This window comes from Panthera uncia, chromosome E1, assembly GCF_023721935.1.
Source record: "Panthera uncia isolate 11264 chromosome E1, Puncia_PCG_1.0, whole genome shotgun sequence".
In the NCBI taxonomy this organism is placed as follows: Eukaryota; Metazoa; Chordata; class Mammalia; order Carnivora; family Felidae; genus Panthera; species Panthera uncia.
This window is the reverse complement of record NC_064814.1, coordinates 12,243,379-12,269,887: the sequence shown is the minus strand read 5'-3', so window position 1 is coordinate 12,269,887 and position 26,509 is coordinate 12,243,379. Positions and strand designations below refer to the sequence as shown.

At 43.2% G+C, this 26,509-nt stretch overlaps 1 protein-coding gene across 1 annotated transcript in view; it reads left to right on the top strand.

Annotated features, from left to right (window-relative positions):
* Window positions 1-1,166: 1,166 nt before the first annotated feature.
* EZH1 (enhancer of zeste 1 polycomb repressive complex 2 subunit) overlaps window positions 1,167-26,509 on the top strand; it is a 29,978-nt gene continuing 4,635 nt past the window's right edge. The window contains exons 1-15 of the mRNA XM_049638181.1: window positions 1,167-1,237; window positions 9,553-9,622; window positions 10,236-10,356; window positions 10,711-10,812; window positions 12,833-12,952; window positions 14,817-14,937; window positions 15,955-16,131; window positions 17,061-17,163; window positions 17,652-17,815; window positions 18,200-18,291; window positions 21,451-21,631; window positions 22,161-22,357; window positions 23,874-23,965; window positions 24,844-24,884; window positions 25,354-25,601. Coding sequence (XP_049494138.1) covers window positions 1,231-1,237; window positions 9,553-9,622; window positions 10,236-10,356; window positions 10,711-10,812; window positions 12,833-12,952; window positions 14,817-14,937; window positions 15,955-16,131; window positions 17,061-17,163; window positions 17,652-17,815; window positions 18,200-18,291; window positions 21,451-21,631; window positions 22,161-22,357; window positions 23,874-23,965; window positions 24,844-24,884; window positions 25,354-25,601 — 1,836 coding nt within the window. The 5' untranslated portion in view covers window positions 1,167-1,230. The remainder of the gene's footprint in view (window positions 1,238-9,552; window positions 9,623-10,235; window positions 10,357-10,710; window positions 10,813-12,832; window positions 12,953-14,816; window positions 14,938-15,954; window positions 16,132-17,060; window positions 17,164-17,651; window positions 17,816-18,199; window positions 18,292-21,450; window positions 21,632-22,160; window positions 22,358-23,873; window positions 23,966-24,843; window positions 24,885-25,353; window positions 25,602-26,509) is intronic.

The following is a 26,509-nucleotide window of genomic DNA, read 5'->3' as shown; positions in this document are numbered from 1 at the left end:
GGAACTGAGCTGATAAAATAATTTTAACTAGTCTACAGACCTTATTCTAACTTCATCAATTATCCCACCAGTGTCCCTCTTCCCCACCAGGATTCAATCCAGGATCACACATTACATTTAATAGTCCTGTCTCCTCAATCTCCTCCAATACAATATGGGACAGTTCCTCACTCTTTGTCTTTCGCGACCATCCCATTTTTAAAAGATACCGCCCAGTTGGGGCACCTGGGTGGCTCCGTCGGCTAAGCCTTCAACTTCAGCTCAGGTCATAATCTCACCTTTCCTGAGTTCCAGCCCTGCATCGGGCTTTCTGTTGTCAGCACTGAGCCACTTTGGATACTCTGTCTCCCTCCCTTTCTCTGCCCTTCCCCCATTCGCTCTTTCTCAAAAATAAATAAGCATTAAAAACAAAGTTAAAGACAGAAATGTGCTTATATATATACATAAAAAGATACTGACCAGTTATCTTGCAGACTGCCCCTTATTTTGGATTTGTCTGATGCTTCCTCGTGATTAAATTCAGCTTATGCGTTTCTTCAAGAATACTACAGAAGGGATTTTGTGCCTTTCTCATTGCCTCATATTGAGGGGTACCTAAGGGGTACCTCATCACTAGTGATGCGAACTTTGATCACTGGCTTAACGTGATATCCGCCAGCTTTCTGTCCTGTAAAGTTACTATTCTTTTCCTTTGTAACTAACAGGTATCTTGCAATTGCAGAAGATACTTCGATACAAGGCTATTCATTTGAATCTAAGTGACGGGGAAAACTTTTCATGGAAATAAAGCAAGAAGGATAATTTAGAGCTCATAGACGGGTGTCGGGAGGTATTGGTAGGTGTGAGGGATCAGTATGAAGGGGTTCGGGGTTGGTTGCAAATGCTGACGCGAAATGTGGTTCGTCGCCAGCGTGTGAGGATGGTACAACAGCTGGATAAGGTCTCCAACAAGATATTAGTGGCTCTGGGAGGCTCCCCGAGAACCCTCCCTGTCCCCTGACAGCACCGTCTTGGAAAACGTCGTGCTCTGGCTGCATCACTTCGAACTCCTGAGGTCGGGGTATTGGCGCCAAACGACAGACGTGCGAAGAAGGAAGCCCAGGTGGCCCCACCGGCGGGGCGCTGGCGGCGCAGTGCGCAGGCGCCGAAAGGGGGCGCGGGGCGGGGCCGCAGCGCGGGGGCGGGGCCGCGGCGCGCAGGCGTCCTAGCGGCGGGTCCCTGCGGCTCGGGATGGAGGGTGAGTGAGTAAACAAGCCCGGGCCGGGCGGTGGGGCCCGGCCTCGGCACCTCGCCACGCGGGGCCTAAGGGAAGGAGAGGCGAAGGGATCAGAGAATTGGGTGGAAGCGGAGGGGCAACTACCTGCCTGGCCGGGGGTAGCGGGGCGCCCCCTTCCCGTCCGAGGGCTGGACGAAAGGGGGCGATGGGACGAGCGAGCCCCCGGCTAGGACCGCGTCTGCGGCGGGGAGGGCGGTGTGTCCGGGAGGAGGAGCGGCGGGGGCGGGCCCGGGGTTGGGGACTCCCGTTGGAGGGCGGGGTGGGCCGGGTGGGCGGGAGCCCCAGAGCCGGGAGGACGCGCGGGTGGGCGGTGGCACCTGCGGGGGCCCTTAGCGAGGTGGACTCCCCAGGACTTGGGGCTGTGCACGGGGAGGGCTAGACATGCGGGGGGGCTCGGCTTGTGATGACTTTGGGGGATGTTGAGGAAAGGGTGGCAGTAAAAACAGGGCTGGGACCAGGGTGAAGCGAGTGAGGCTCTTAGGCGCAAAATGAAAGGGGCTCTCACTTTCGGGGTCCAACGGGTGCAGAGTGCCTCCTTAACGTTTTTGCGCGCTGGGCGCCTCGCACGCTTCGCCCAGCTCCCGGGCCCGAGCTGGAGGCTGCTTGTCTCTAAATTTGGTCTCGCGCCAAATTTGGTCTCCTGCCCCCCCCCCCCCCCCCCAGAACTCTCCTGAGGCTCGGAGGACAGAATGGGAAGCGCTTCGAAGCAAAGTCAAGGTGTTGTATTTGGGGCAAGGCTGTTAGGAAATGCAGGACAAACTTATTTCGGTAAAAAGTGACTGCTGAGAAATTGTTCCGGGGGCGGGGAGAGGAAGGGCTGTGAAAGGAGGTTAGTGCCCCCGGCGGAACACGGAGAGTGGGCTTTGATGGGTGACATGTGACATGTAGGATTGTAAATGGGGTAGCTGGGTGGTGAGCCTAACGATAGAGGGGGTGCGGATGAGGGGAAAGAGCCGAGGTAGACGAGCAACTGGGTGTGTGTGAGGACGGCGGCGAAAGTGTGGTCTCTTCCTCCAGGGTTACTGCAGTGAGGTCTTTGAAGAGAACTCCCACCCCCACTGGTGCTTTTAAGTTTAGGAAACCGGCACTGAAGGAAGTTTCCAGCCTGAGAAGGTGCTAACTCTATCAGAGGTTTCTGTAAGAGCTTGTCTATTTTAAACCTTGGAATCCCTAGGGCTGGGATGGTGTGGCAGGGATAAAAGAGATTACTTTCTTACATAGCAGAAGGTGAATGTCAGAAGATAAGTACTTTTTCCCCCCTCTTTAGCACACTTATAATTGAGAAAAGGACCCTCTGTAAAAAATGTAATTTTAAAAAATTTTTTTAACGTTCATTTATTTTTGACAGAGGGAGACACACACACACACACATACACAGAATCCAAAGCAGGCTCCAGGCTCTGAACTGTGAGCACAGAGCCTGTCGTGAGGCTCAAACCCACGAACCACGAGATCATGACCTGAGCTGAAGTCAGAGCTTAACCGACTGAGCCACCCAGGCACCCCTGTAAAAATGTAATAATACTATTATGATGAGTGTGTGTCTCACAGCTAGTGTGGGGCACAAGTGTGTGGGCACAGCTAGTGTGTGAGCATCCCAGGCAAGGATGTTTGTTTTATTCACGGATGTACCCTAAGCACCTAAAACAGTGCAGGCACACTGTAGGTGCTCAGTACATATTTTGTGGAATAAATAATTAAATAAATAAATAAATAAATAAATAAATTTGTGGGCAGATCTCTGGAACCTGGAGTCCAGTAGTTTGGATCCTACTTCTGCTACTAACTGGCAGAGTACTTGTACACCAGTCAGGGGGCTTGAGGCTAAGGCGTAGCTTTAAAATTCCCTGAGGTGGAAATGACCTCTTCTATGGTGTTATTTTAATTCTCTTTGTTTTTTTAAAAAAAATTTTTTTCAACGTTTTTTATTTATTTTTGGGACAGAGAGAGACAGAGCATGAACGGGGGAGGGGCAGAGAGAGAGGGAGACACAGAATCGGAAACAGGCTCCAGGCTCCGAGCCATCAGCCCAGAGCCTGACGCGGGGCTCGAACTCACGGACCGCGAGATCGTGACCTGGCTGAAGTCGGACGCTTAACCGACTGCGCCACCCAGGCGCCCCTTAATTCTCTTTGAAACAGCAATAGAATAAGGAGGATTTAAAAAAATGAAATTTTACTCCCAAGAAGACTTGGGTGAGAAAGGAAAAAGTGAGAAAATGTAGTCGGACTTGTTTCTCTTGTGCTTAACTTGCCTTTGAATTAGCATGCCTTTTAAAAATGATTTAAAATAATCCATTTTGTCTATTTAATTCTTGAGATCAGAAATTTAGTGTCCTTTGTCCTGTGCATAATAGTTCCGGCCCTTGCTCTGTGCCTTGTATGAGACATGGAACAATTCATTTCACTTCATTAAGTATATCTTAAGTTTCTACTTATTGACTAGCAACTTTCCAAAAAATGTGTGAGGCAGCAACACTAAAAACACATTACATTTTCTATATAGGGTAAACTAAAGAGAAAAGAAGGAAAAACATGTGGAGAAAGGTGAAGAGAAGGATTAGGATTGAGGGGGAAGGTTTAAAAAGGAAAAACTGCTCTCAGGGAATACCTCCATTCCAGAAAGTCCCTAGCTTTCTTTTCTTTTTTTAAAAAAATTAATTAATTTTTTAAATTTGTCCAAACTGAGTATCGGGCTCCTTCCTACCTCTTTACTCCATCAGCCTGTCAGTTGGGACCTCAGTGGTCCAAACCTTAAAGTCAGGAGCTACTGCATGGGTAGTTGGGGTTTAGTGCCTCTGGTGTGTTATGTCCTCTGGCACATTTGCCCTAATACTTTGATTAGAAATGGAGTAACTGATAAGTCTTCTGATTGAATGATAGTGGTAATCACTAAAGATTAGGCTTTGTGCTAGCATAGTACAGAATCAGCCAAGGTAGGCTCTAGCCTGTTAGGAAATTGCTTTAACCCTTCTAAGTCAGCATTATATATTCTAGGAGCCAGCATTTTCCTATGGGTCTCGTAAAAACGAATCCTGCTTTGATTTTTATCACCATTGTTTCTAGTGTAAATAACTTGATTCTCTTAATCAAGCAGTGCTAGAAAATATTAATGCTATAATTTTATTTTAAATAAGAATTCAGGGTCACAGCTTCCTGTTTTAAGTAAGGTTCTTTCTACATATATAGTGCCCAGAAGCTCAAACTGATAACAGATGTAAATACCTGGGACAAGTGGGAGGGTATAAATTAAAGATGGCCTTTAAAATCCTAATTGAAGGATCTATCAGGTTGTGTACTTAGCCACAGAGTTGATTTTAATGGAGTGTTGATGAAATTGGTGATCACGGAATGATTCAGTTGTGTGTAATTAGAGCTCTTCTCGGAGGTGGGTTCACCCCTATTGTTTGTGCTTCAATTCCACCATGAACTAAAAAGGAAAGAATGAGATGGAAAATTTAAAAAATCTATAGTGCCACCTGCCTCTGAAGCCTTACTTAGCCTGCTGTTTAAAAAAATTGTTTGTTGTAAAAGAAAGTAGTAAAGACATTGAACTTGCTCCAAGGAGAAGCTGTTTCTGCAAAGAGACCCTTTATGTGGATGAAAGAACTTCATAGTTTGGAACTTTTATGTTCTGATCTCAATCTCTCTAAATTTAAGAACATTTCAATGAAGTTTTCCCATTTCCAGCTAGTGACAGACTGCATTCTAGTTTTAGCCTTTGAAGGAAATTGAGATCTAATTTTATGGGGAAAGATTTCCAAGTTTTTATAGTTTTCTTTTTTGTGGAGATTTGATATGTAAATAAGGTAGTTTTTATTTCCAATTATCAATCTTTTAAAAAAATAAACTTAATTTTTAGGACAGTTTTAAATTTACAGAAAAAATATATACAGTACAAGGAGTTTCCATAAATTCCATATCCAGTTTCCCTTATTAACATCATATTAGCATATGTGTAACATTTTTTTTACAGTTAATGAATCAGCATGGATCATCCCACCGTGGTTATTCATTGAGAAGTCACTCAAATTTTGTTTTAAAAGGTGGGATTGCCTGCTGATTTTTAATAGTAGAAGTCTAGAAAATTACTGGATTGATATACCATCAAGACTTAGTTTTTTCTTTAATCAGCTTTACTGAGGTAGAAATTTACATATGATAAATTCACATTTTATGTATACAGTTCAGGGAGTTTTCATAAAAGTGCATTGTCATATAACCAACACCACAGCCATGGTATAAAATATTTTCATCATCCCAAAAAAGTTCTTTTATGCTTCTTTCCATTTATTTTATTTTTATTTTTTAAAGATGTTTTATTTTTAAGTAATCTGTACACCCAGTGTAGGTCTTGAGATTACAACCCCTGAGATCCAGGGGCACGTGCTCTACCAATTGAGCCAGCCAGGCGCCCCATGCTTTTTCCATTTAAATCCCTTTCTCCAACCTCAGCACCTGGCAACCGCTGATCTGCTTTCTGTCACTGTAGATTTACCATTCGTAGAATCATTCTAGTAGAACGATTCATATAGTACATGGGTTTTTGTGCCTGGTTTCTTTCACTTAGCGTAATGCTTTTGAGATATATTGTGCACGTAGGAATGAGGAACTCCTCCTCTTTTATTGCTGAGTAGTATTCCATCCTATGGACAAACTGTCATTTGTATCCATTTGGCACTCCGTAGATATTTGCGTTGTTTCTACCTATTGGCTGTTATGAATAAAGGTGCTGTGAACATTTGTGTAGAGGTCTCTGCGCAGACATATGTTTCCATTTCTCTTGGATAAATGATAAAAACTGTATGCTAGGTTGTGTGGTAAGTGTATGTTTAACTTTAATAATAAACCCCCAAAACTAGCAAACTGTTTTCCTAAGTGGTCTACATTTTGCACTCCCAACCAGCAGCATGTAAGGATTCCAGCTGCTCCTCACCAATTGGTATTAGCAGTTTTTTGATTTTAATTTTTTTTTTCAACGTTTTTTATTTATTTTTGGGACAGAGAGAGACAGAGCACGAACGGGGGAGGGGCAGAGAGAGAGGGAGACACAGAATCGGAAACAGGCTCCAGGCTCCGAGCCATCGGCCCAGAGCCCGACGCGGTGCTCGAACTCACGGACCGCGAGATCGTGACCTGGCTGAAGTCGGGCGCTTAACCGACTGCGCCACCCAGGCGCCCCAGCAGTTTTTTGATTTTAGACATCCTAACAGGTGTGTAGTAATCCATCATTTTGATTTTAAGATTCTAATTTGCACTTCCCTAATGACTAATATCGATACTAAGTATCTTTTTGTGTGCTTGTTTGCCATTCCAGTATCTTTTTGGAAGTATCTGTTCAAATCTTTTGCCCACTTTTTATTGGGTAATCTTGTTGAGTTGCAGAGGAGTTATTTATATATATAAAGACTTACTCTTAAATTTCTAGATCAAAACAGCATATGTTTATCTATCTATCTATCTATCTATCTATTTATTTATTTAAATGTTATTTTTGAGAGAGAGACAGAGTGCAAGCGGGGGAGGAACAGAGAGAGAGGGAGACACAGAATCTGTGAAGCAGGCTCCAGGCTCTGAGCTGTCAGCACAGAGCCCAATGCAAGGCTCGAATTCAGGAACTGTGAGATCATGACCTGAGCTGAAGTTGGATGCCCAACTGACTGAGCCACCCAGGTGCCCCAGCATATGTTTATTTTCAGTGTATAAGTGAATATAATGAAAAGCTCTTAAGGACTGGCCTCGCACTTAACTGGAATATACATGGCTGTTTTGTATGTGTCAGGAACTAAAGAATCAATCTAGTAGAAATATAAAGTAGTTTTTATGTGCCACCCCCTTTGCCCAAGTTACATGAACCCGTTTATCCAAATACGTTCTAGTGAATGTTGAGGTTTTGTTTGTTTGCTTTTTAAATTAAGAAAAATAAAATCTTTGAAGTGGTAGTTGTTGGTCAGCATTCTGCCGCTATGAAAACCCATCTTATGACTGTGTTTCAGGTGTTTATTTTAATTATACCTATCTGTTCCAAACAGTATGTCTCGTCTTCCTTCTACACTCTGTGGGGGCCGACCAACTGCCAAATAAACTTTTAGAGACTTTGGAGACCCATTCAAAAGCCGAGAAAAATAAATATTAGCTCATGGTCGCATGAGACTCAAATATCACATTAATTGTAAAAGGAGGAAGTGTGGCTTATTTTACACTGTGATTGGTTAAAAGTCAATGGCATTTTCATGTATATATGTGTACTCCTCTGGCCATATGAAACACTTGAGTAAAATTAGAAATAGTGCCATTAATTATTGGACTGTGTGTCCTGTCATCTCTTTTGACAGACTGTAGATCACATTTCAATTATAAATCATTTCTCTTTTATTTTAAATTTTTTAATGTTTATTTATTTTTGAGAGAGATAGAGTGTGAGTGGGGAGGGGTAGAGAGAGAGGGAGACACAGAATCCGAAGCAGGCTCCAGGCTAAGCTGTCAGCACAGAGCCTGATGTGGGGCTTGAACTCATGACTGCGAGATCATGACCTGAGCCGAAGTTGCATGTCCAACCGACTGAGCCACCCAAGCACCCCACAATTATAATTCCTTTCTTTAACAAAAAATTGGTATTTTTCTGTGGGCATCTCTAAAATCTACACACACACACCCCCTAGCAGCTGTGGATTTTATTCTTTTTCCATTATTTGATCCCCAGTTGTTGTTTTTTTTTTAACATTTTATTTTTATGTATTTTGAGGGAGGGAGAGAGAGTCTGTGCTGTCAGCACAAGAGCCTGATGTGGGGCTTGAAACCACGAACCATGAGATCATGACCTGAGCCGAAGTCAAGAGTCGGATGCTTAACCAAGGTGCCCCTTGATCCCCAGTTTTAAATGGACTGAGCAACCTGCCATAAGCTTACTATTTCAAAGAGGGAAATGAGCTCCCCCAGAAAATGTCAGAAAGGTTGCAGTTCAAAACCATTTTTTAGGAGGTTATGAAGTCTCACTGAATTATGGTCCCTCCTTTGGCCCCATTCCATGAGGAATGAGAAGTATTTAAAAGATGTCGGAGGAAGAGAGACAGTGCAATTTGTGGGGAAAGAAATTCAAGTCTGTGTAACTTTTTTTCTTTTTTGTAACTCAACACCTTAGCAGCCTGGGATTCAGAGTCTTAGATTATGCTGTTGTTTCATTCCCTTCCCCCAGAGAGATAATAGTTAACTCACAGGGAATTCTGTTTTTAAGAGTTTGAATCACTTGATTGAGTTAATAGTAAACACAGTGAGTCTGCCTGCTTCTTTGCTATTCCTTCTGTCCTCTAAATTTACTAAATTTAACATCATGTTTCACCGATCCATTTGATTCTTCAAACGAAACAATCAGGTACAGTCTCTTAAAGTTTACGTGCCTGAGATGTTATAATCATGTCTGACTGTGACAGATGTGAGACAATGGGTTATATTTTGCTGTTTTCTTGTCAGTGCTGTCATTTCTTATGGGGAAAAACAGGTAATTGAAAAATGCATCTTTAGAAGAAATATGTTCTTTGGGCATCTGGGTGGCTCAGTCGGTTAAACATCTGACTTCAGCTCAGATCATGATCTCTTCATTCACACATTTGGAGCCTGTTTCAGACTCTGTGTCTCCCTCTTTCTCTGCCCCTCCCCTGCTTGTGCTCACTTTCTGTCTCAAAAATGAATAAACATTAATTTTTTTTTAAAAAAAGAAGAAATATGTTCTTAAACCCCCAAAGAATTTTTTTTCATAAAATTAAAAAAAAAAGAAGGCCTGAAACTTTAGTTTTCGTTTGAAATATTGGCTCTTCATAGCCCCTTATAATGTTTTCATTAACTTAAAATGCTAGGTGAAATGAATAGAACTAGTTCTCTAGGAAACCTCAGTAGTTAGAATAGAGCAAAAGCATAACCTTATAGATGTTACTGAATTTTTACGTGTACTTAATATTTGTTCTTTCCCTAAAACAATTGATGGGGCTGCCGGCTGAGCCTAGAAATTGGTTCAGAAAAAGCAGAAGCAGGGAACTCGATTGTGTAATTGTGAGAATAAATTTGTACACATGCCTGGAAGACTACAATTTGATAAAATAAAGGGTCATCCAGTATGATCGGGACCTGACTTCCATGCAGAAATAGTGGTAGCAGAGACCTCGAAGTCTTTGTAGTTCTGGGTGAGCATCCTACTTAAGGTATCAGGGTCTAAATATGCTCTGTTGACTTAAAATCACTGTCTGTTCTCTTTTGAAAAGCTGAACATTCGTTTTGCCTTAGTGTCTTGCCATCCCTCTGAAGAACAGAAGGCACGTTATAAAACCAGACAGTTCCCCTTGCATTCTATGAGGTAGGTAGAGTGTGTTACAGTAAGTACTTTCTTAGAACTTTGAACCTTAATTCAAACACCACCCCCCACCCCCACCCCCCGTCCAATAAAAAAGTGATTTGCAGTGTTCTATTTCTGTGTGCCTTGCTGTTGGGTTGGAGATGATATTATGCTGTTGTCATATCCTACCTTTATTGTCAGGCATGTGGTGGGTTGAGACAATTTGGCAGGTACAGTTTTGTAGTGTGGGTGGATCTTTCCCTGAAGCTCTTTGGTATTAACTTGATTCTTGCAGAACATTTCTCTTAGACAAGGTATTGAGTGGGCTTCCAAATGTCCAAGGAATCCACATCCTCAAATACCCATGAGAGAACTTCTGAGTACTGAATTAAAAATGAGGTGCCACTGGAGAACGGAGGCTGCAGAACAGGAAGTGCTGATGTGAAACCTTTTTTTTTTTTTTAATTGAAACCTTTTGTTGAGCTCACAGATTTGGGTTCTTTAAACTGTGTTTTTATGAATATATGCCGTGGGAAGGGAAGCATGACTGACCACATTGATTTGAGTTTGAGGAATTCTTCATTTCCAGGTAGTAAAATGCTGTTTCTCATCTCTGACTCTTCTTGGATTACAGCAAAATGGATATCTCAAACCCCCCAACTTCCAAATGTATCACTTACTGGAAAAGAAAAGTTAAATCTGAATACATGCGACTCCGACAACTGAAGCGGCTTCAGGCAAATATGGGCGCAAAGGTAAAAACGAACTCCCGTGTGATGAGCTATCTATTTTAATATATTGATCTAATGTGGAAGGTTGGGCTTTAAAAAAATTTTTTTTAATGTTTATTTATTTTTTGAGAGAGAGAGAGAGAGAGAGAGAGAGAGAGAGAGGTGAGTGGGGGAAGGGCAGAGAAAGAGACACACAGAACCCAAAGCAGGCTCCAGGCTCCACACTGTCAGTGCAGAGTCCAGCACAGGGCTTGGACTCACAAACTGTGAGACCATGACCTAAGCCGAAGTCCAATGCTTAACTGACTGAGCCACCCAGGGGCCCTAGGCTGGGCTCTTCTCTTAAAATTCTAACCATTGTTCCCTTGGCTTTTCCAGGCTCTATATGTAGCAAATTTTGCAAAGGTTCAAGAAAAAACCCAGATCCTCAATGAAGAATGGAAGAAGCTTCGTGTCCAACCTGTGCAGTTGATGAAGCCTGTGAGTGGCCATCCTTTTCTCAAAAAGGTACTTCCAGGTGTCTAAGCTCAGCCTTCCTTGTTTCCTTGGACTTAAGTTGTTTGTTGTTGTTTTTCTGTATTTTTGACTTATTAGAAAATAAGTAAGGATAATGGATATAGTTATTATAGTCAATTTTGAATAACTGGGGTAGTAAATCTGTAGCTTAAAGAATAGCCTATTCACCTATTATTCTCCTCAGTTAGTAGGTATAATCATGAGGGTTTTAAGATTTTATTTTTAAGTAATCTCTCCACCCTACATGGGCCTTGAACTCACAACCCCGGAGATCAAGAATTGTACACTTTTCCAAGTGAGCCAGCCAGGCCCCCCTGAGTGTTTTTTGTTTTTCAATATTTATCTTTGAGAGAGTGCAAGCAGGGGAGGGGTAGAGAGAGGGGGACAGAGGATCCGAAGTGAACTCTGCACTGACACGCTGACAGCAGAGGACCCGATGTGGGGCTGGCTCGAACTCACGAACTGTGTGAGATCATGAACTGAGCCACCCAAGTGCCCCTTTTGATTTTTTTTTTAACAGAAAAATGAAACAGTGTCTACTTTACTAGGCTCTGTGTACGAGCTTCAAAACAACCCTGTCTATGCCTTGTTTGGCACCTCAGTGCTTTGATATTGGAAAGAGAGGACCCCGCATAATGAGCAGGAATATATTGATCAAAGGAATGTTCCTTGTTATAAATCTAAAAATCATTCTAGTCTTAAAGAGATAATATTTTTTAAAATAAATTCATCTCTCTTTTTAAGTTTATTTGTTTATTTTGAGAGAGAAGAAGAGAAATAATGTACGTGCGTGCATGAGCAGGAGAGACACAGTGGACAGAGAGAGGGAGAGAGAGAGACCCAAACAGCCTCTACTGTCAGCAAGGAGCCCAGCTCAGGGCTTGAACTCACGAACCATGAGATCATGACCTGAGCTGAAATCAAGAGTCAGATACTTAACCGACTGAGCCACCCAGGTGCCCCTAAGAGATAATATTTTTTTTAATGTTTTTATTTATTTTTGAGACAGAGAGAGATAAAGCATGAGCGGGGAAGAGAGAGAGGGAGACACAGAATCTGAAGCAGGCTCCAGGCTCTGAGCTGTCAGCACAGAGCCTGACATGGGGCTCGAACTCACAGACTGTGAGATCATGACCTGAGCTGAAGTCGGACACTTAACCAACTGAGCCACCAAGGCACCCTGAGATAATATTTTTAAGATGTAAAAAGTGGATAGTATATTGAGCAATTTTCTTCTCCAAAGCAGAATATGACTCTAATTTCTATACTGCTTTGCTTTCCCCCTACTGTCTCCATCACCTCTGCAGCTAAGTTGAGGCCAACTGTCTTAAAGTGTAGGTACTCAGGAAAACTTCCTCATCTCCTAGGACTTTCAGAGGCCTTTTGCTGTTGTGGACAGTCCAAGGAGACCAGCAATTTTACATTGAAATAAACACCAGTTGGGTGTGACAGGCACCATGCTGGAGTCTGTAGATGATACAAAGGTGAATAAGAGACAGTTTCCACATTTTTACAATCCATTGGTTCCTTTTTTAGGAGCTGATTGTTGCAAAATCCTCAACCTATTAATTTGTAAGAATTAGAAGACTACTGGGACCATTTTAGAAGGAAACTACAGTTCTCTTTTTAATTTTTTTAAATTAAAAAAAAATTTTAAGTTTATTTATTTTGAGAGAGAGAGAGAGAGAGAGAGAGTGAGAGTGAGTACAAGTGGGGGAGGAGCAGAGAGAGAGGGAGAGAGAGAATCCCAAGCAGCCTCCACATTGTCAGCACAGAGTCAGACAAGGGGCTCAGTCCCACAAACCATTGAGGTCATGCCCTGAGCCCATGAGAGAAGCCCAAGCAGGCTCCACACTGTTGGCACAGAGCCCAATGCTCGATCCCAGTTGGACACTTAGCTGACTGAGCCACCTAGGTGCCCCGCTCCAGTTCTCTCGGGTCATGTGCTTGCCTTTCCCTCCCCATGTCTTTGCTTATATTTCAGTGTACCATAGAGAGCATTTTCCCAGGATTTGCAAGCCAACATATGTTAATGAGGTCTCTGAACACAGTTGCCTTGGTTCCCATCATGTATTCCTGGTCCCCTCTCCAGCAGAACTTTATGGTATGTATTAAAAGCACTGTGGTGATTGTATAAACTGTATGATTATCCTGTGTTGGTGTGCTGGCACTCCTCTTAGGGTAAAGATTGTCAGATTGTACTTAACAAAGCTTGGGCATGCAGGACAGACTGTTTTTGTAATTTATTTACTCTCTCTCTACACACACACACACACACACACACACACACACACACACGTACATATAGCACACGTTATTCTAACTCATTAGGTGTTGTGCTCTCTGAAGTGTCCTTCTGAGTTGATGCTAGTTTTTTTTGTTTTTTTGTTTTTGTTTTTTTTAAGATTTATTTATTTTGAGAGAGAGAGAGAGAGAGAGAGAGAGACAGAGCATGTGAGCCAGGGAGGGGCAAAGAGAGAGGAGAGAGAATCCCAAGCAGCCTCCACATTGTCAGCAGAGTCAGACAAGGGGCTCAATCCCACAAACCATTGAGGTCATGACCTGAGCCGAGATCAAGAGTTGGACACTTAATCAACTGAGCCACCCAGGCACTCCAATGCTTATTCTTTTTTGAATGAATGAGACTGGGCAAGACTCCAATTTTCCCTTACTACTTTGGCCCAGTTTTGTAACATGTGAAGTTAAATGCAGTCTAAATCAGACACTTGAGGCTTAAGCAGGTTGACATCTCCCTGCTGATGGAGCGATCCTTTCTGAACCTCCTAAAGGCAAGATGCGGTGAAAGCAACTGAAATAATAGAGGGGCACATGGATTCAAGAGCCTTACATCTGGGCCTTTATGCTGACTCCTGCTTGAGTTAGTTTTGGTTCTGATAATCAGTCCTGTCTAAATACTGGCATTGCTTATCATCTGCCTGGTGACAGGAGGAATAGGATACAGGTTTACAGAAGGGAATCCTCTCTTAGAATAAAACTTCACAGTAATTTTACTTACTACTTGGGGAATTAAGAATGGCTGTGTTTTCTGCTGAACAACAACAATAACAAAAATCCATTAGTATTTTCTTTAGCCGGGAAATATTCATAGCTCATACCGCAGTTGACTTTAGGCTCCCATTGAGTGTGATCGACCTGAGTTGTAATCATAATTTTTTATTATGATTATGGGAGTTTAGTCCTAGTATGTATAAGAGACTACCCAGAAACTCTATGGTTGCTCAGGTTCTGTTCTGAATATTCTGGTTATATTGCAGATTATACTCTTGGAAGCCTTCCTTTTCATTTATGTATCTCTACGTATGATAAGAATTAGAATTGAAGACTTTTTAGACTATTGTTTAAGTGATATTTGTACCTATTTTACAATGATGTTTTGTAGATAATAGATGGAATCACTGTGAAAAATAAATGTGCTGGCAAATTCTAAATTTTTTTTTTTTTAACGTTTATTTATTTTTGAGACAGAGAGAGACAGAGCATGAACGGGGGAGGGGCAGAGAGAGAGGGAGACACAGAATCGGAAGCAGGCTCCAGGCTCTGAGCCATCAGCCCAGAGCCCGACGCGGGGCTCAAACTCACGGACCGCGAGATCGTGACCTGAGCTGAAGTCGGACGCTTAACCGACTGCGCCACCCAGGCGCCCCTATGCTGGCAAATTCTAAATGTTGTTGGAAATATCATTGTCAGTACTAGGCTAAACATTTGGTAGTTAATATCCTTAAGTAGTTAAACTGACTTTTTTCCCTAAGAGTAGCATTGCCTCCTTCCATTTGAAGTTTTGTTGGCAACACAGAATGGCCAGTCTTTAAAAATGCAGGAAACTCTGTAACCAAAGGCGTTTTCAGGAAATTCAAGCATCAAAAAAGGCCCAGCAAAGATTCTATTAAACAGGAAAGAGGAGCTGCCTAGTGAATTCATGGAATGAATCACATCTGGTTTGATTTCAGGTAGAAGATGAGACAGTTTTGTGCAATATTCCCTACATGGGAGATGAGGTGAAAGAAGAAGATGAGACTTTCATTGAGGAGCTCATCAATAACTATGATGGGAAAGTCCACGGTGAAGAAGGTAGTGGACTGGGCTCTTTGGGAGAAAACTTTATTAAAATGGTGCCCCTTCTTTGGTACATCATCATCTTGCTTTTATTTGCTACCTCACGGTGTACACACTGAAGAATATTTTGATTGCTGGGACTAAAAATTTTATATTAAAAATGTCCCCAGTTAAATTGTAAAAGGAGTTGCGACATAAAAGGATTTTATATATGTAGTAATCAGTGGCTGAGGAGATAGTGTAGTGCACAAAGAAGTGTGATCTTAGGAGTTTTCCATAAATCCATCCAAAGCCATTTTGTTCTTCATTTCTCTTTCTCTGAGAATGGCAATGAGCATAATCTCTCTGTCCTACTTTGATCCAGATATATCCTAGATCTCCCAGAAATTGTAACATTCTGACTTTCCTAAAAGCGAGTCATTTGGATTTAGTTGTAGTTCTAGAAAAGGCTGCCAGTGTGTAAGTGGGAAGATGGGGAGAGACTCCCTATGGCTTTGCAGACCAACAGCCTCACCAGCTCTTTTGACAGTTGTGGGTACTGTTGAAAATGCATTATTTATCTACTGCGCCCCCTAGTGTTCAAAGACTTTATCCTAAGTTGTTAGTGTAACCCCACAGAGTATGATTTTAAGAAGATAATGCTGTCTTTTGACTCAAAGACGTCACTGGCAACCCATCAGCAGCAAAACCAAGTAAATCTTCATGTTATCATTCTTTTCCTGTCCCACTTGTATTGCTTGTACACCTTTGTGAGATTTTGGACCATAAATACAGGTTGATCTGTGACTGAGGAAGTGAACTATCCCAGTTAGAGTAAAGCCTATATAACTGGATTTCCCACTCTAGCCAGCTCGATTGTTGCAGCTGTAAGAGCCAATCAAAGTATTGTAATTTCCTGACTGTTCATATAAAAATGTACCTATGTCATATAACGTAAGTTGTACTTCAGGAGTGAATACGAGAAAACCTTCCTAGGAGGACTAAGGGAACATGAAATGACCACAGCTCAGCCATCTAATCTTTATGTTTTAGAGATGATCCCTGGATCTGTTCTGATTAGTGATGCTGTTTTCCTGGAGTTGGTAGATGCTCTGAATCAATACTCAGATGAAGAGGAGGAAGGGCACAATGACACCTCAGATGGGAAGCAAGATGACAGCAAAGAAGATCTGCCAGTGACAAGAAAGAGAAAACGACACGCTCTTGAAGGTAAATATTCCATTCTGAAAGTGACAGGGAGAGGGAAAAAGGGAGAAACAGAAAGGTTTGTTGATTATTAAAGGCTGCTGGTGCTTTTCACTTGGTTCACTCTGAAGGAAACAGAGTAGTGTGTTTGGGAGACATGGAAAATTATAAAGAAGAAAATATAATTATCCTATAATTTTACTACCTAGGAATAACCGGCATTAATGTTTTCTTCTAGACCTAAAAAACTGTGTGTGTGTGTGTGTGTGTGTGTGTGCGTGTGTGTATCCACACACGCACACACACAGAATATACACATACACATACCTAAAACGAATATAATGTTGTATGTCAACTGCGTCTCAAGTTTTTAAAAGTACATATATAATAAAAAAAAAAGTACACATACAAAACAATGTGTTTTATATGCATTATGTGAAATGGGATCATGCCACAGATACACACACATACACAATTTTATATCCCTTTTTATTTGATCTTCTCTCGTAAGCATTTTTCCATGTTGTTAATATTTAATTAACTTAATGTTTAATTATGTGCCATGGTACTTACTTATACTATACGTCCAGGGACATAGTGTCTCTGTCTTGTTACAACAAAGCTGTAACATCAGTCTTGTTCTTCAGCCTCATCGTTATGATGGCATTCTTCAATATCCACATCTCTCCATGAAAACTCCTGTTTTCCCCTCTAGATTCTCTCTTGGAACATGGATTTTGTCATTAATGTATAGATGACGCTGATTTCCTTATTACTGGTAACCTATTAGATAAACCCAGGTAGCATTGACTTCTTTATGTGTTCCTAAACAGTCAGCGGTTGGGTTAGCAAAGCAGCTGTAATCAAAATGCTGTGACAGAGGGAAAATGACCAAACAGCTTTGTTTGCATCCTTGATTATAGCTCAGGAGCTCTTTGTCATTTCCAACTCAGGCAACAAAAAGAGTTCCAAGAAACAGTTCCCAAACGACATGATCTTCAGTGCAATTGCCTCGATGTTCCCTGAGAACGGTGTCCCGGATGACATGAAGGAGAGGTAGGGAAGGCCGTTCCACTCAGGCCATGTAGAGTGCTCAAGCAAAACTTTTATTCAGGCCTAAATTTGGTTAATAAAAAAACCTTGTTTCTGGTAAGTGTGCTATGATTTGCTCACACTTCTGATTGTTTCCTACTTCATTTGCTTACCTCTAAATACCCGTTCCCATATTAAAGGGCATTGTTCATTGGCTTTGAAGTAATTTTGGGCAGCGAACTTCTAAAATTCTGCATTTTTCTGGAGAGTTACTCCAGCACCATACTTTCCAAATCTGTCTCTCTCTTTGCTTGCAGACATGTGCCCAGCCCAGCACAGGTGCAGTGGTGCACCCACTTAGGTATACGCCACCCTGCCATCAGCAAGCCCCGTAAAAAAGCACCCATGCTCCCTTGGCCGACTGTACCTGGATGACTGTCAGTGCGCGATCTGTACTTTCTCAGTGAAGACGTTTCCTTGGAAGGAATTCTTCTCTCTCTTTTTAAAAATAGGTACCGGGAGCTGACGGAGATGTCAGACCCCAATGCGCTTCCCCCTCAGTGCACACCCAACATCGACGGCCCCAACGCCAAGTCTGTGCAGCGGGAGCAGTCTCTGCACTCCTTCCACACACTTTTTTGCCGGCGCTGCTTCAAATACGATTGCTTCCTTCACCGTGAGTGGGGCTACTCTGAAATACTCTCCTGTTCTCCATCCCCAACCACTGCGTCCTTCTGTTTATTTTAGTTAATCATACAGAGTTCCTGGCTTCTGACCTGATGCTGGTTTTACAAAGGGCGGGTTCTCTATTCACTTGTACCGTTGCGGTGCAATGTGTTTCGCATGGTCAGGACAGAATAACCAGCAACATACGAGTCCCTGAGCACCCGTTAGCTTTGAAAGGGTTGTGTTGATGTCAGAAATGATTAAATTTTGCGCACCTTGATGGTAGCTGTTTATATCTAAATTTTCCCACCATGGCTCCTTAATTGGATTTTGTTCTTCCCCATCCTGCCAAGTAGATGAACCATTGGAAACAGGACAGTTTTGTGTTTTCCAGCTTTTCACGCCACCCCTAATGTATATAAACGCAAGAACAAAGAGATCAAGATTGAACCAGAACCATGTGGCACAGACTGCTTCCTTTTGCTGGTATGTTCTTTTTTTTTTTTTTTTTTTTTTTAAGTTTTATTTATTTAACTAATCTCTACATCCAACCTGGGACTGCAACTCATGACCCTTAGATCAAGAGTTGCACGCTCCGCCAACTGAACCAGCCAGGCACTCCTTGCTGATATGTTCTTAAACTGTTCTGCCATTGTTAAATCTGTTGAAAATTGAGCAGGAAATGGCCCTTCAGTTTTCTGCTCCTGGGAATACAAACCAGATGAGCCAGTATGTAGCACTCTGGGGGGTCACAAAGCACAAATAAAACATGACTTCTGCTCTTAAGGAGCTCCCAAATACTGAGGACTATGAAATTAGTCTCGTGGAGTGAGGAGGGCATGTGTGTATCTGTAACGGCATTTTCTTTGCTGTCTTCTTTTAAATGCATAGAAACATACGAGAAATAACACATGAGAGCACCCATGTCTTATTGTAAGGTAAACAGCCAGATGGGCCCTTCCCTGATGGACAGACTTTATGCGGCAGCATAAATTCTCCTGCATTCATGTGGGAAGGCAGTACACTTAGAACGAGAAGGGAATAGGTTCACTTGGACCAGCCAAGGACACAGTTTTGCTTTCTGCACACTACAGTGAGCTTAGGTAAAGAATGAAATACCTTGATTTCTGCTACCAATTAAAAATAGGTTATAGAGCCAAGTGCCTTTGGGACCATCTTTAGTGGGATAATAGAAGAAAAGATGGTAAAAAGTGCCACTGGGTATACATCTGGAAAATGAGCCATGTGATAATAGCAAAAGAGTACACAGACTTTCTCTACTTTTTCCCCTATATGGGTCGACTCCTTCCTGTGTGCCAAGTAGCATGCTGGCCCTTAACATTATATTATCTTACATTCTTGCTTATGACAACATCCTGAGGTGGAGAAACTATGGGTTATAGAAGCTACATATTTTGTCCAAGATTTGTTAATGTCAGTGGTTTGGCAGTAATGAAATTCAAGCTCTGGTCTAGCTCCAGAGTCCATACTTTTTAAGTTATTCCACACTTTAAAAAATTACACTGTGTTATATCAACACCAGCATTTATTTTTTTATTCTTATATATATTTTTTTAAAGAGCGTTTTTTTTTTTTTCTTTAATGTTTACTTATTTTTGAGAGAGAGAGAGAGACAGAGTGTGAGTGGGGGCGGGGCAGAGAAGGAGACACAGAATCCAAAGCAGGCTCCAGGCTCTGAGCTGTCAGCACAGAGCCTGACGGGGTGCTCAAAACACAAACCGTGAGATCATGACCTGAGCCGAAGATGGAGGCTTAACCTACTGAGACACCCAGGCGCCCCTTATTTTTATTTACTTTTTACTGTTTATTTTTTTGAGAGAGAGAGAGACACACAGAGTGCAAGCAGGAGCAGGGCAGAGAGAGGGAAACACAGAATCCAAAGCAGGCTCCAGGCTGTCAGCACAGAGCCCGATGTGGGGCTCAAACCCACGAACCTTGAGATCATGACCTGAGCTGAAGACTGAGCCGCCCAGACGCCCCAACACCAGCATTTATATAAATAAAAAGACGTTGTCTTTCTCACAGCAATTACCCTGAGACCCTGTACATGTTTCAAAAGATGCTGTCAGTGCCCAAAATGTATGTCTATGTGTGTGTGTTTAACTTACAGAACTGTCTGTGCACAGTTTTTCTTTTATTGCTTTTTAGAAATCAGTGCATTTTTCAAATATAATGCTGGACTGTTTTTCCCTCAATCTCGATCATGGAAGGAAGGTGAAAGATATCTTCTTAGATTTAATGATAGTTTTTCCATATTTGCTTCGTCCCTCTATTTGTATACGCATATCTTTTGCTGAGCAATTTGAAAATAAGTTGCAGACATTGAGATACTTGTTTGCTAAGTATTTCAGCATGCACTTCCTAAAAATACAGACATTCTCTTATATAACCACATTATTACACCTAAAAAAATTCAGAGAATTTAATAATATCATCTGTCCGTTCCATATTTAAATTTTTTCAGCTGTACCAAGAGTAGCTGGGTTTGGGTTTTTTTTTTTTTTTAAACAAGGTCATCCAGTCATACATCATATTTGGTTATTATGTCTTTTCAGTCTCCTTTAATGTCAAGTAATCACCCCATTTTTTTTTTCCTTTTTGAAAAATCCAGGCTCATTGTCTAGTAGGATACTGTCCCAAATTCTGAATTTGTGGTTTTCTCCTGGTGTTACTGAACTTGTTTTTCTATCCTCTATTTCCCATGAACTAGAATTAGCTCTGGAGCCTTAGTTATATTTATGTTAAATCTTTTGATCACGAATACATTGTAAGTGATGCTGTGTACGTCACATTGTAGGATGAGCACATTCAGTTAATTTTAAAACTTCACATTCAGTTAATTTTAAAACTTCACTTTTGGAATTTCCTTTAGGGCCTACAGGATATTAGTCTGAATATCCTTAGTAATGGCAAATCTTTATCCTTTGCATGTAGATTTAGTTTTCAGAAACAGCTAGAAGTGTTTGGGAACCAAGTCTGGTGAGAAGGTAGATGATCAAGTTGTGTGATAGTTATTGGGTCTTTTTTTTTTTTTTTTTTTTTTTTAAATAAAGCATAGCTATAAAGTAATGAAGCAGTATTCTTCCAAGTCTAATAAACTGATTTGGGAGAAGTAAGTAGTGACATTGGACAAATTTAGGGACTACATATTTTATTATTGAAACAGAAGCAGTGCAAGTAGAATGAAAAAAACAGTGTGGCCAGGGGATGGGGAGCCCTCATTCTGTACCCATTCTGGAACAGTTAGCTACACATGCTCAAGCAGGTCCCTTCCTCTCTGAACCTCATTTCCTCTTCCACAGGAGAATGTGTTCTCAAATTCCAAATAGCTAACATGCAAATGAGTTTTAGACCCAACTCACTGGAAAGTTGAAGATGCACAGATTACATCTGTTTTAATATTACTTTACAAGGCAGCTCTTCTGTGAAGAGGTATAAATTTGTAAGTTTTAGAATGCTGGTTAAGCAGTTTTTACATAGTCACACTTACATAGCACAGAGCAAAACATAGACAGTGTCATTGCATGTAAGCACAGGCGTTGAAGAAGGGGGTTTGTAATGATGGGATCAATATGGCGACCCTGGGCCTGTTCCTGTCTCCCACCTGTAATGTGTACATTGCAGGAAGGAGCGAAGGAGTACGCCATGCTCCACAACCCTCGCTCTAAGTGTTCCGGGCGTCGCCGGCGAAGGCACCACATGGTCAGTGCTTCCTGCTCCAACACTTCAGCCTCTGCTGTGGCTGAGACTAAAGAAGGGGACAGTGACAGGGATACAGGCAATGACTGGGCCTCCAGTTCTTCAGGTACACTGAACAGAAAGCGATCCTTTCTTCCTATGCAAGGCCTCTGGGAAACGCAGGATCACTGCCTAACACTTAACGTTACTACTTTTTTAACATGGTTAGTTCTTCCTTTTTTTTTTTTTTTAAAGTTTATTTATTTATTTCGAGAGAGAGGTGGGGAGGGGCAGAGAGAGAGAGAGAGAGAGAGAGAGAGAGAGAGAGAGAATCCCAAGCAGGCTCCATGCTCTCAGTGCAGAGCCTGATGCAGGGCTTGAACTCTTGCACCATGAGATAATGACCTGAACCGAAATTAAGGGTCGGGCGCTTAACCAGTTGAGCCACCCAGGCACCCCTAAAGATGGTTAGTCCTTTCTATGGCTTCGCCTGTTGGCAGTAGAGACAGGGAATATTTTGATTCCTAACTATTCTGCCATTTAAAGCAGAATGATGTACTTCGGAGTGTACATCCGGAGTGTACATCCGGAGTGTACATGACTGATGACAACTGCATTCTCTCTCCTCCTGTTCCTCGCATCTCCTCCTCTCTTAGAGGCCAACTCTCGCTGCCAGACCCCCACAAAGCAGAAGGCTAGTCCGGCCCCCCCTCAGCTCTGTGTAGTGGAAGCACCCTCGGAGCCTGTGGAATGGACTGGGGCTGAGGAATCTCTCTTTCGAGTGTTTCATGGCACCTACTTCAACAACTTCTGTTCCATAGCCAGACTTCTGGGGACTAAGACATGCAAGCAGGTACTCTCGGAGAGGAGCTGGGACAGGCAGGGCCCTCCTTTCATCCACTGCTCTGTCAGCCCTTTTGCCATCTTGTGTGGCCTGTCTCAAAAGGAGCTGTCTTAGGCTCAGTCCCTCATGAGCAGGTGCTTCTGAGCCACGAGGCGGGTTCCCCAAACATGGGACTGTTTCTGCAGACTGTTTCTGCAGATGCCAGGCCTAGCCGTGCTTGGGGAATCTGGTCTCCTCCTTGCTGAATTCTCATTTCTGTCTCTAGCCACTATCTGACTCTTCTGGGTGTTTCTGCCCTCTCTTAGCTTTTTGTTGTTGTTGTTTTTTGTTTTTGGTTCCTGCCTTTCTTGTATGTGTACCCCTTTCCTAAAGGGACCCCCAGGTCTTTCTGGGGATCTTCTCATCTGGCCTGCTCCTGCTTCTGTAGCTGCCGCGGTCACCCGTTCTGTCAGTCTCCTCGGTTGCTTTCTTCCCCAGATGTTCTATCGCTAGCTTTTCTAATTGCCACCCCCAGTACCTGGGCCTGGACCTCACCCTTCTCACTCATGCCGTTACTAGAATCACAATTTGATAGCAGCCACTGATGCTTGGAGGCCGTGGGACCTGATGTCCCAATCAGTCTCCGCCTGACTGCAGTGACAAGACAGACTAAAGAACAGGGTTCAAGGAGCAGTTGGGTGTTAGGGCCGATCCAATAAGAAAGGAATGCTCGAGCCGAGCCATGCTGCTTAGCACCCTGACTTCAGGAGGAGTCTCTGTGGCCTCTTCTTCATGATGCCTCTACTTAGAACATGCACTAGAACCATGAATGGAAGTGCCCTTTCATTTGGAGCTCATTGCCTATTTCCTTGAGGCAAAGGTTCTTAACCTGAAAATCTACAGAATTGTGGGCAAAACAATTTTGCCTGTATTTTCCTGAGAAGAAGATTTGTAGTTTTCATGGAATCTCAAGAGGGCCTATAGCCAAAAAGGAGAGAAAAAAAAAAAAAAAAAAGCCAAAAACAAACGCTATGAGGGAAGAAGCATGTTGGAAGGGAACCAGTCTTCCAGAAATGCTGGCCTATGAAAATAGACAAGGGTCTGGCCTCTTCATACCAACAGAGGGAGCTAGTGCTTAGCCAAGGGGTACCACTCCTGTCCTGTCTTATACTCGGTTATACAAGGGACCCAAAGTTGCCCTTCCTCAGAAGAGACAGATAATGTTGGTAAGAATCATTCCATTCAGGGCTTGGTAGGTAAAGGTGTAGATAAAAGCTACTGACCAGGAGAGCTGTAACTGTGCTCACTATTTCTCTTTTCTAGAGTCAGGATAAATAGTTAAGAATTGATGTCAGGATGCCAGGGCCAGTGATCTGATATCTCAGTCCCACTCTGTGCCCCTCCCCCCGCCCCCCCATTGAAGAGATGCTCAGTCAGCCGCCCTCGAGCTCTCCAGAATGCTCCCAAGCCCAGCGCCTGGCTGGCTCACTTATCTGACCACCTGGCTCAAGAAGGAGTGACAAGTCCTGTTGGATTTCTCTTCCAGGTCTTTCAGTTTGCAGTCAAAGAATCACTTATCCTGAAGCTGCCAACAGATGAGCTCATGAACCCGTCGCAGAAGAAGAAAAGAAAGCACAGGCAAGGGTTGGACAAAGGACTTTCTGTTCCCTGTGCTCTGACCTCCCCTTGGACTTCCCAACTGCCTCCCTCTTGAGTTTAGCATTGCACAACTGAGGGCCAGCCTTCTCAGTGCTCCCTGTGGGTCTGTGACTTGGACCAGCCCTTCCTTCTTCCATCCCTAGATGCTATGGACTGGGAGATAACCATCTGCCGTCCCTTTAAGCTCCTGGCCAGTAGGGTGAGAGCTGGCCTCATGGCTCCACCCTGAGGCCATTTCTCCTCATTGGGTGGTTAGTGACCACTGTTCTCACTTCTCAACTCTGACCAGAGTTTTTCCTTTTGGCTCTTGTATTGTTTTTTCTAAGTTGCACAATAACACCGTCTTTTAGCTAGCCTTTGCTAAGGGTTGGAAGGCAACATTCTGCCTGCCTCGGTTCCCTAATGACTATCACCTACTCAAGGAAGGAACTGACACCAATTCTAGATATAGAAGGAAGTCCCTGTGGCTTCTGCCTCTCGGTTTGTTCAGTCAGCAGATTCCTGAAAAGTTCCCACCTCCCCATCCTGCAATTCTTCCACCTCTCCACCTCCCCAAACAGAAGGAGGGAGGGAGGGGGGAGAGGGAGAAACAATAGCGTCATAATAGACACAGAGGGTTGGGTTTTGTGTTTGTTTTTTATACATCTTTGTTTGTTTTATATTTAAATCTTGAAGCATAGACCAGCTGGACTCCAGATGAACTCCGGCTTCCATCTAGCAGGATAGGGGCCTCTGGTGGAAGGATTCGGGGAGGATACTCCCTGGTGATCAGACCACAGTCCCTCAAAGCAGGCCATGTTGTTATTTACCCAAATGTGCAGAGCCATGACCCAGGCCCATCCGCCTCTCTTTTCCAGGTTGTGGGCTGCACACTGCAGGAAAATTCAGCTGAAGAAAGGTAAGTCGCACCAGGGTGCTCTTCGGCAGTTCAGCGTGAGGTCTCACCCCTGTGGTCACCCGCCCGCCCCCCCTACAGCCGCTCTTGTTGACCCTGTACTGCTTCCGCAGATGGCAGATTTCTCTGCAGCAGCTGAGAACAGCTCAGCTTCTCACTGCAGCTGAGCGCACCTCTTAGGAGGTAGAGCTAGGAGCCTTGTGGTCTCTGACTTTCATAGCGCGCCATCTGCCAGGTTCCAGGCTTCGTTTAGTGTTTGGAATGGGCTGCCCTATAGTCCCAGACCATTTCCACACTCTCCGCACAAGGCAAATCACCCCGTTGTCGCTGACAAACAACCATCATCTCTGATGGCTTCTCACTTCGGGTGCTAAACGTGTGTCCGAGATCATGACTGGGACAGCCTCCTCCAGTCGAGACGATCGGGGAGCCCGGGCACAGCAGTGTCCTGGTCTACTCTTTTCTCTCCTAGATAACTCTTCCACTCAAGTGTATAACTACCAGCCCTGCGACCATCCAGACCGCCCCTGTGACAGCACCTGCCCCTGCATCATGACGCAGAATTTCTGTGAGAAGTTCTGCCAGTGCAACCCGGACTGTAAGTTTCCACTGTTTTCCCCTGTGGTCCTCCCGAAACAGCCAGCCACCGGGCACCCCAGGTTTCCCTCCCCGCCCATGCCCCTTGCTGCCCCTGGGCCTTCTGATGTCCTCTTTGCCGTGTTCTAAGCATTCTGCAGAGGAAACAAGATCCTTAAGATCTGGAAAAGTCATTATTTTAAAAACCCATAGGTGTTTGATTCTAAAAGCAACAACTATACAGAAATCAGAAACATTCCCATCTTTACCTTCCAGAGAAGAATTAAGAAACGTGGGAATTTTTTCCCTTAAGGTGCTGTCACAGACCTCCTTTTTTAAGGTGTTGTTTTACAACATGTACAGGTTACAACACTGCGTATGCCCATTTTAGTTTAGTATCCGGAGTTTTACTATCAGGTCAGTCTGGATGTCAGCAGAAGTAAGATAAAGGCTAAACATGCTTCTCTTTGACTTCTTATCACACTGTGCCCTTCCCCACTCAAAGCTGAGAAGTTCAATAGCAGCCTCCAGAGCCTGCAGAACTAGGTGCCGAGGCAGTTGTGCTGGAAATACCTCCTAACCCATAGCAGATATCAATCTTAGCCACAGAAGAGAGGTGCTTGTGCTGGGGAGGGCAGTGGGTGGAGGAGGGTGGCATAGAACGGATGCATTCTGTTCTCAAAATGATTCTTGTTTTGATGGTGATGATTTACCAGTGAAAAGCACTGATTTCATTTTCTCTGGGCCCCTAACCACCTCCCTTCCAAATTACACCAACAAGAGGAAGGAAGAGCACTGTTGAGGAATCTCTAGGAAACACATCTCCATAGTCAAACTTGCTTTTTTTGACTCCCAGGCATGAATGTTGGGAGGCACTCCATTTTCTCAGGAAAGAAAACAAACAAACAAAAAATTGACCATACGAAGCAAGGGAGCTTCTCTCCTACTTGCCAGATCTCCTTGAACACATCACATGTACTTCTTTGCTGACCCCTGAGTCAGACCTGAGCGCCAGCTTAGTCTGCTACTTTTCCTAACCCACCCCTCCCCCC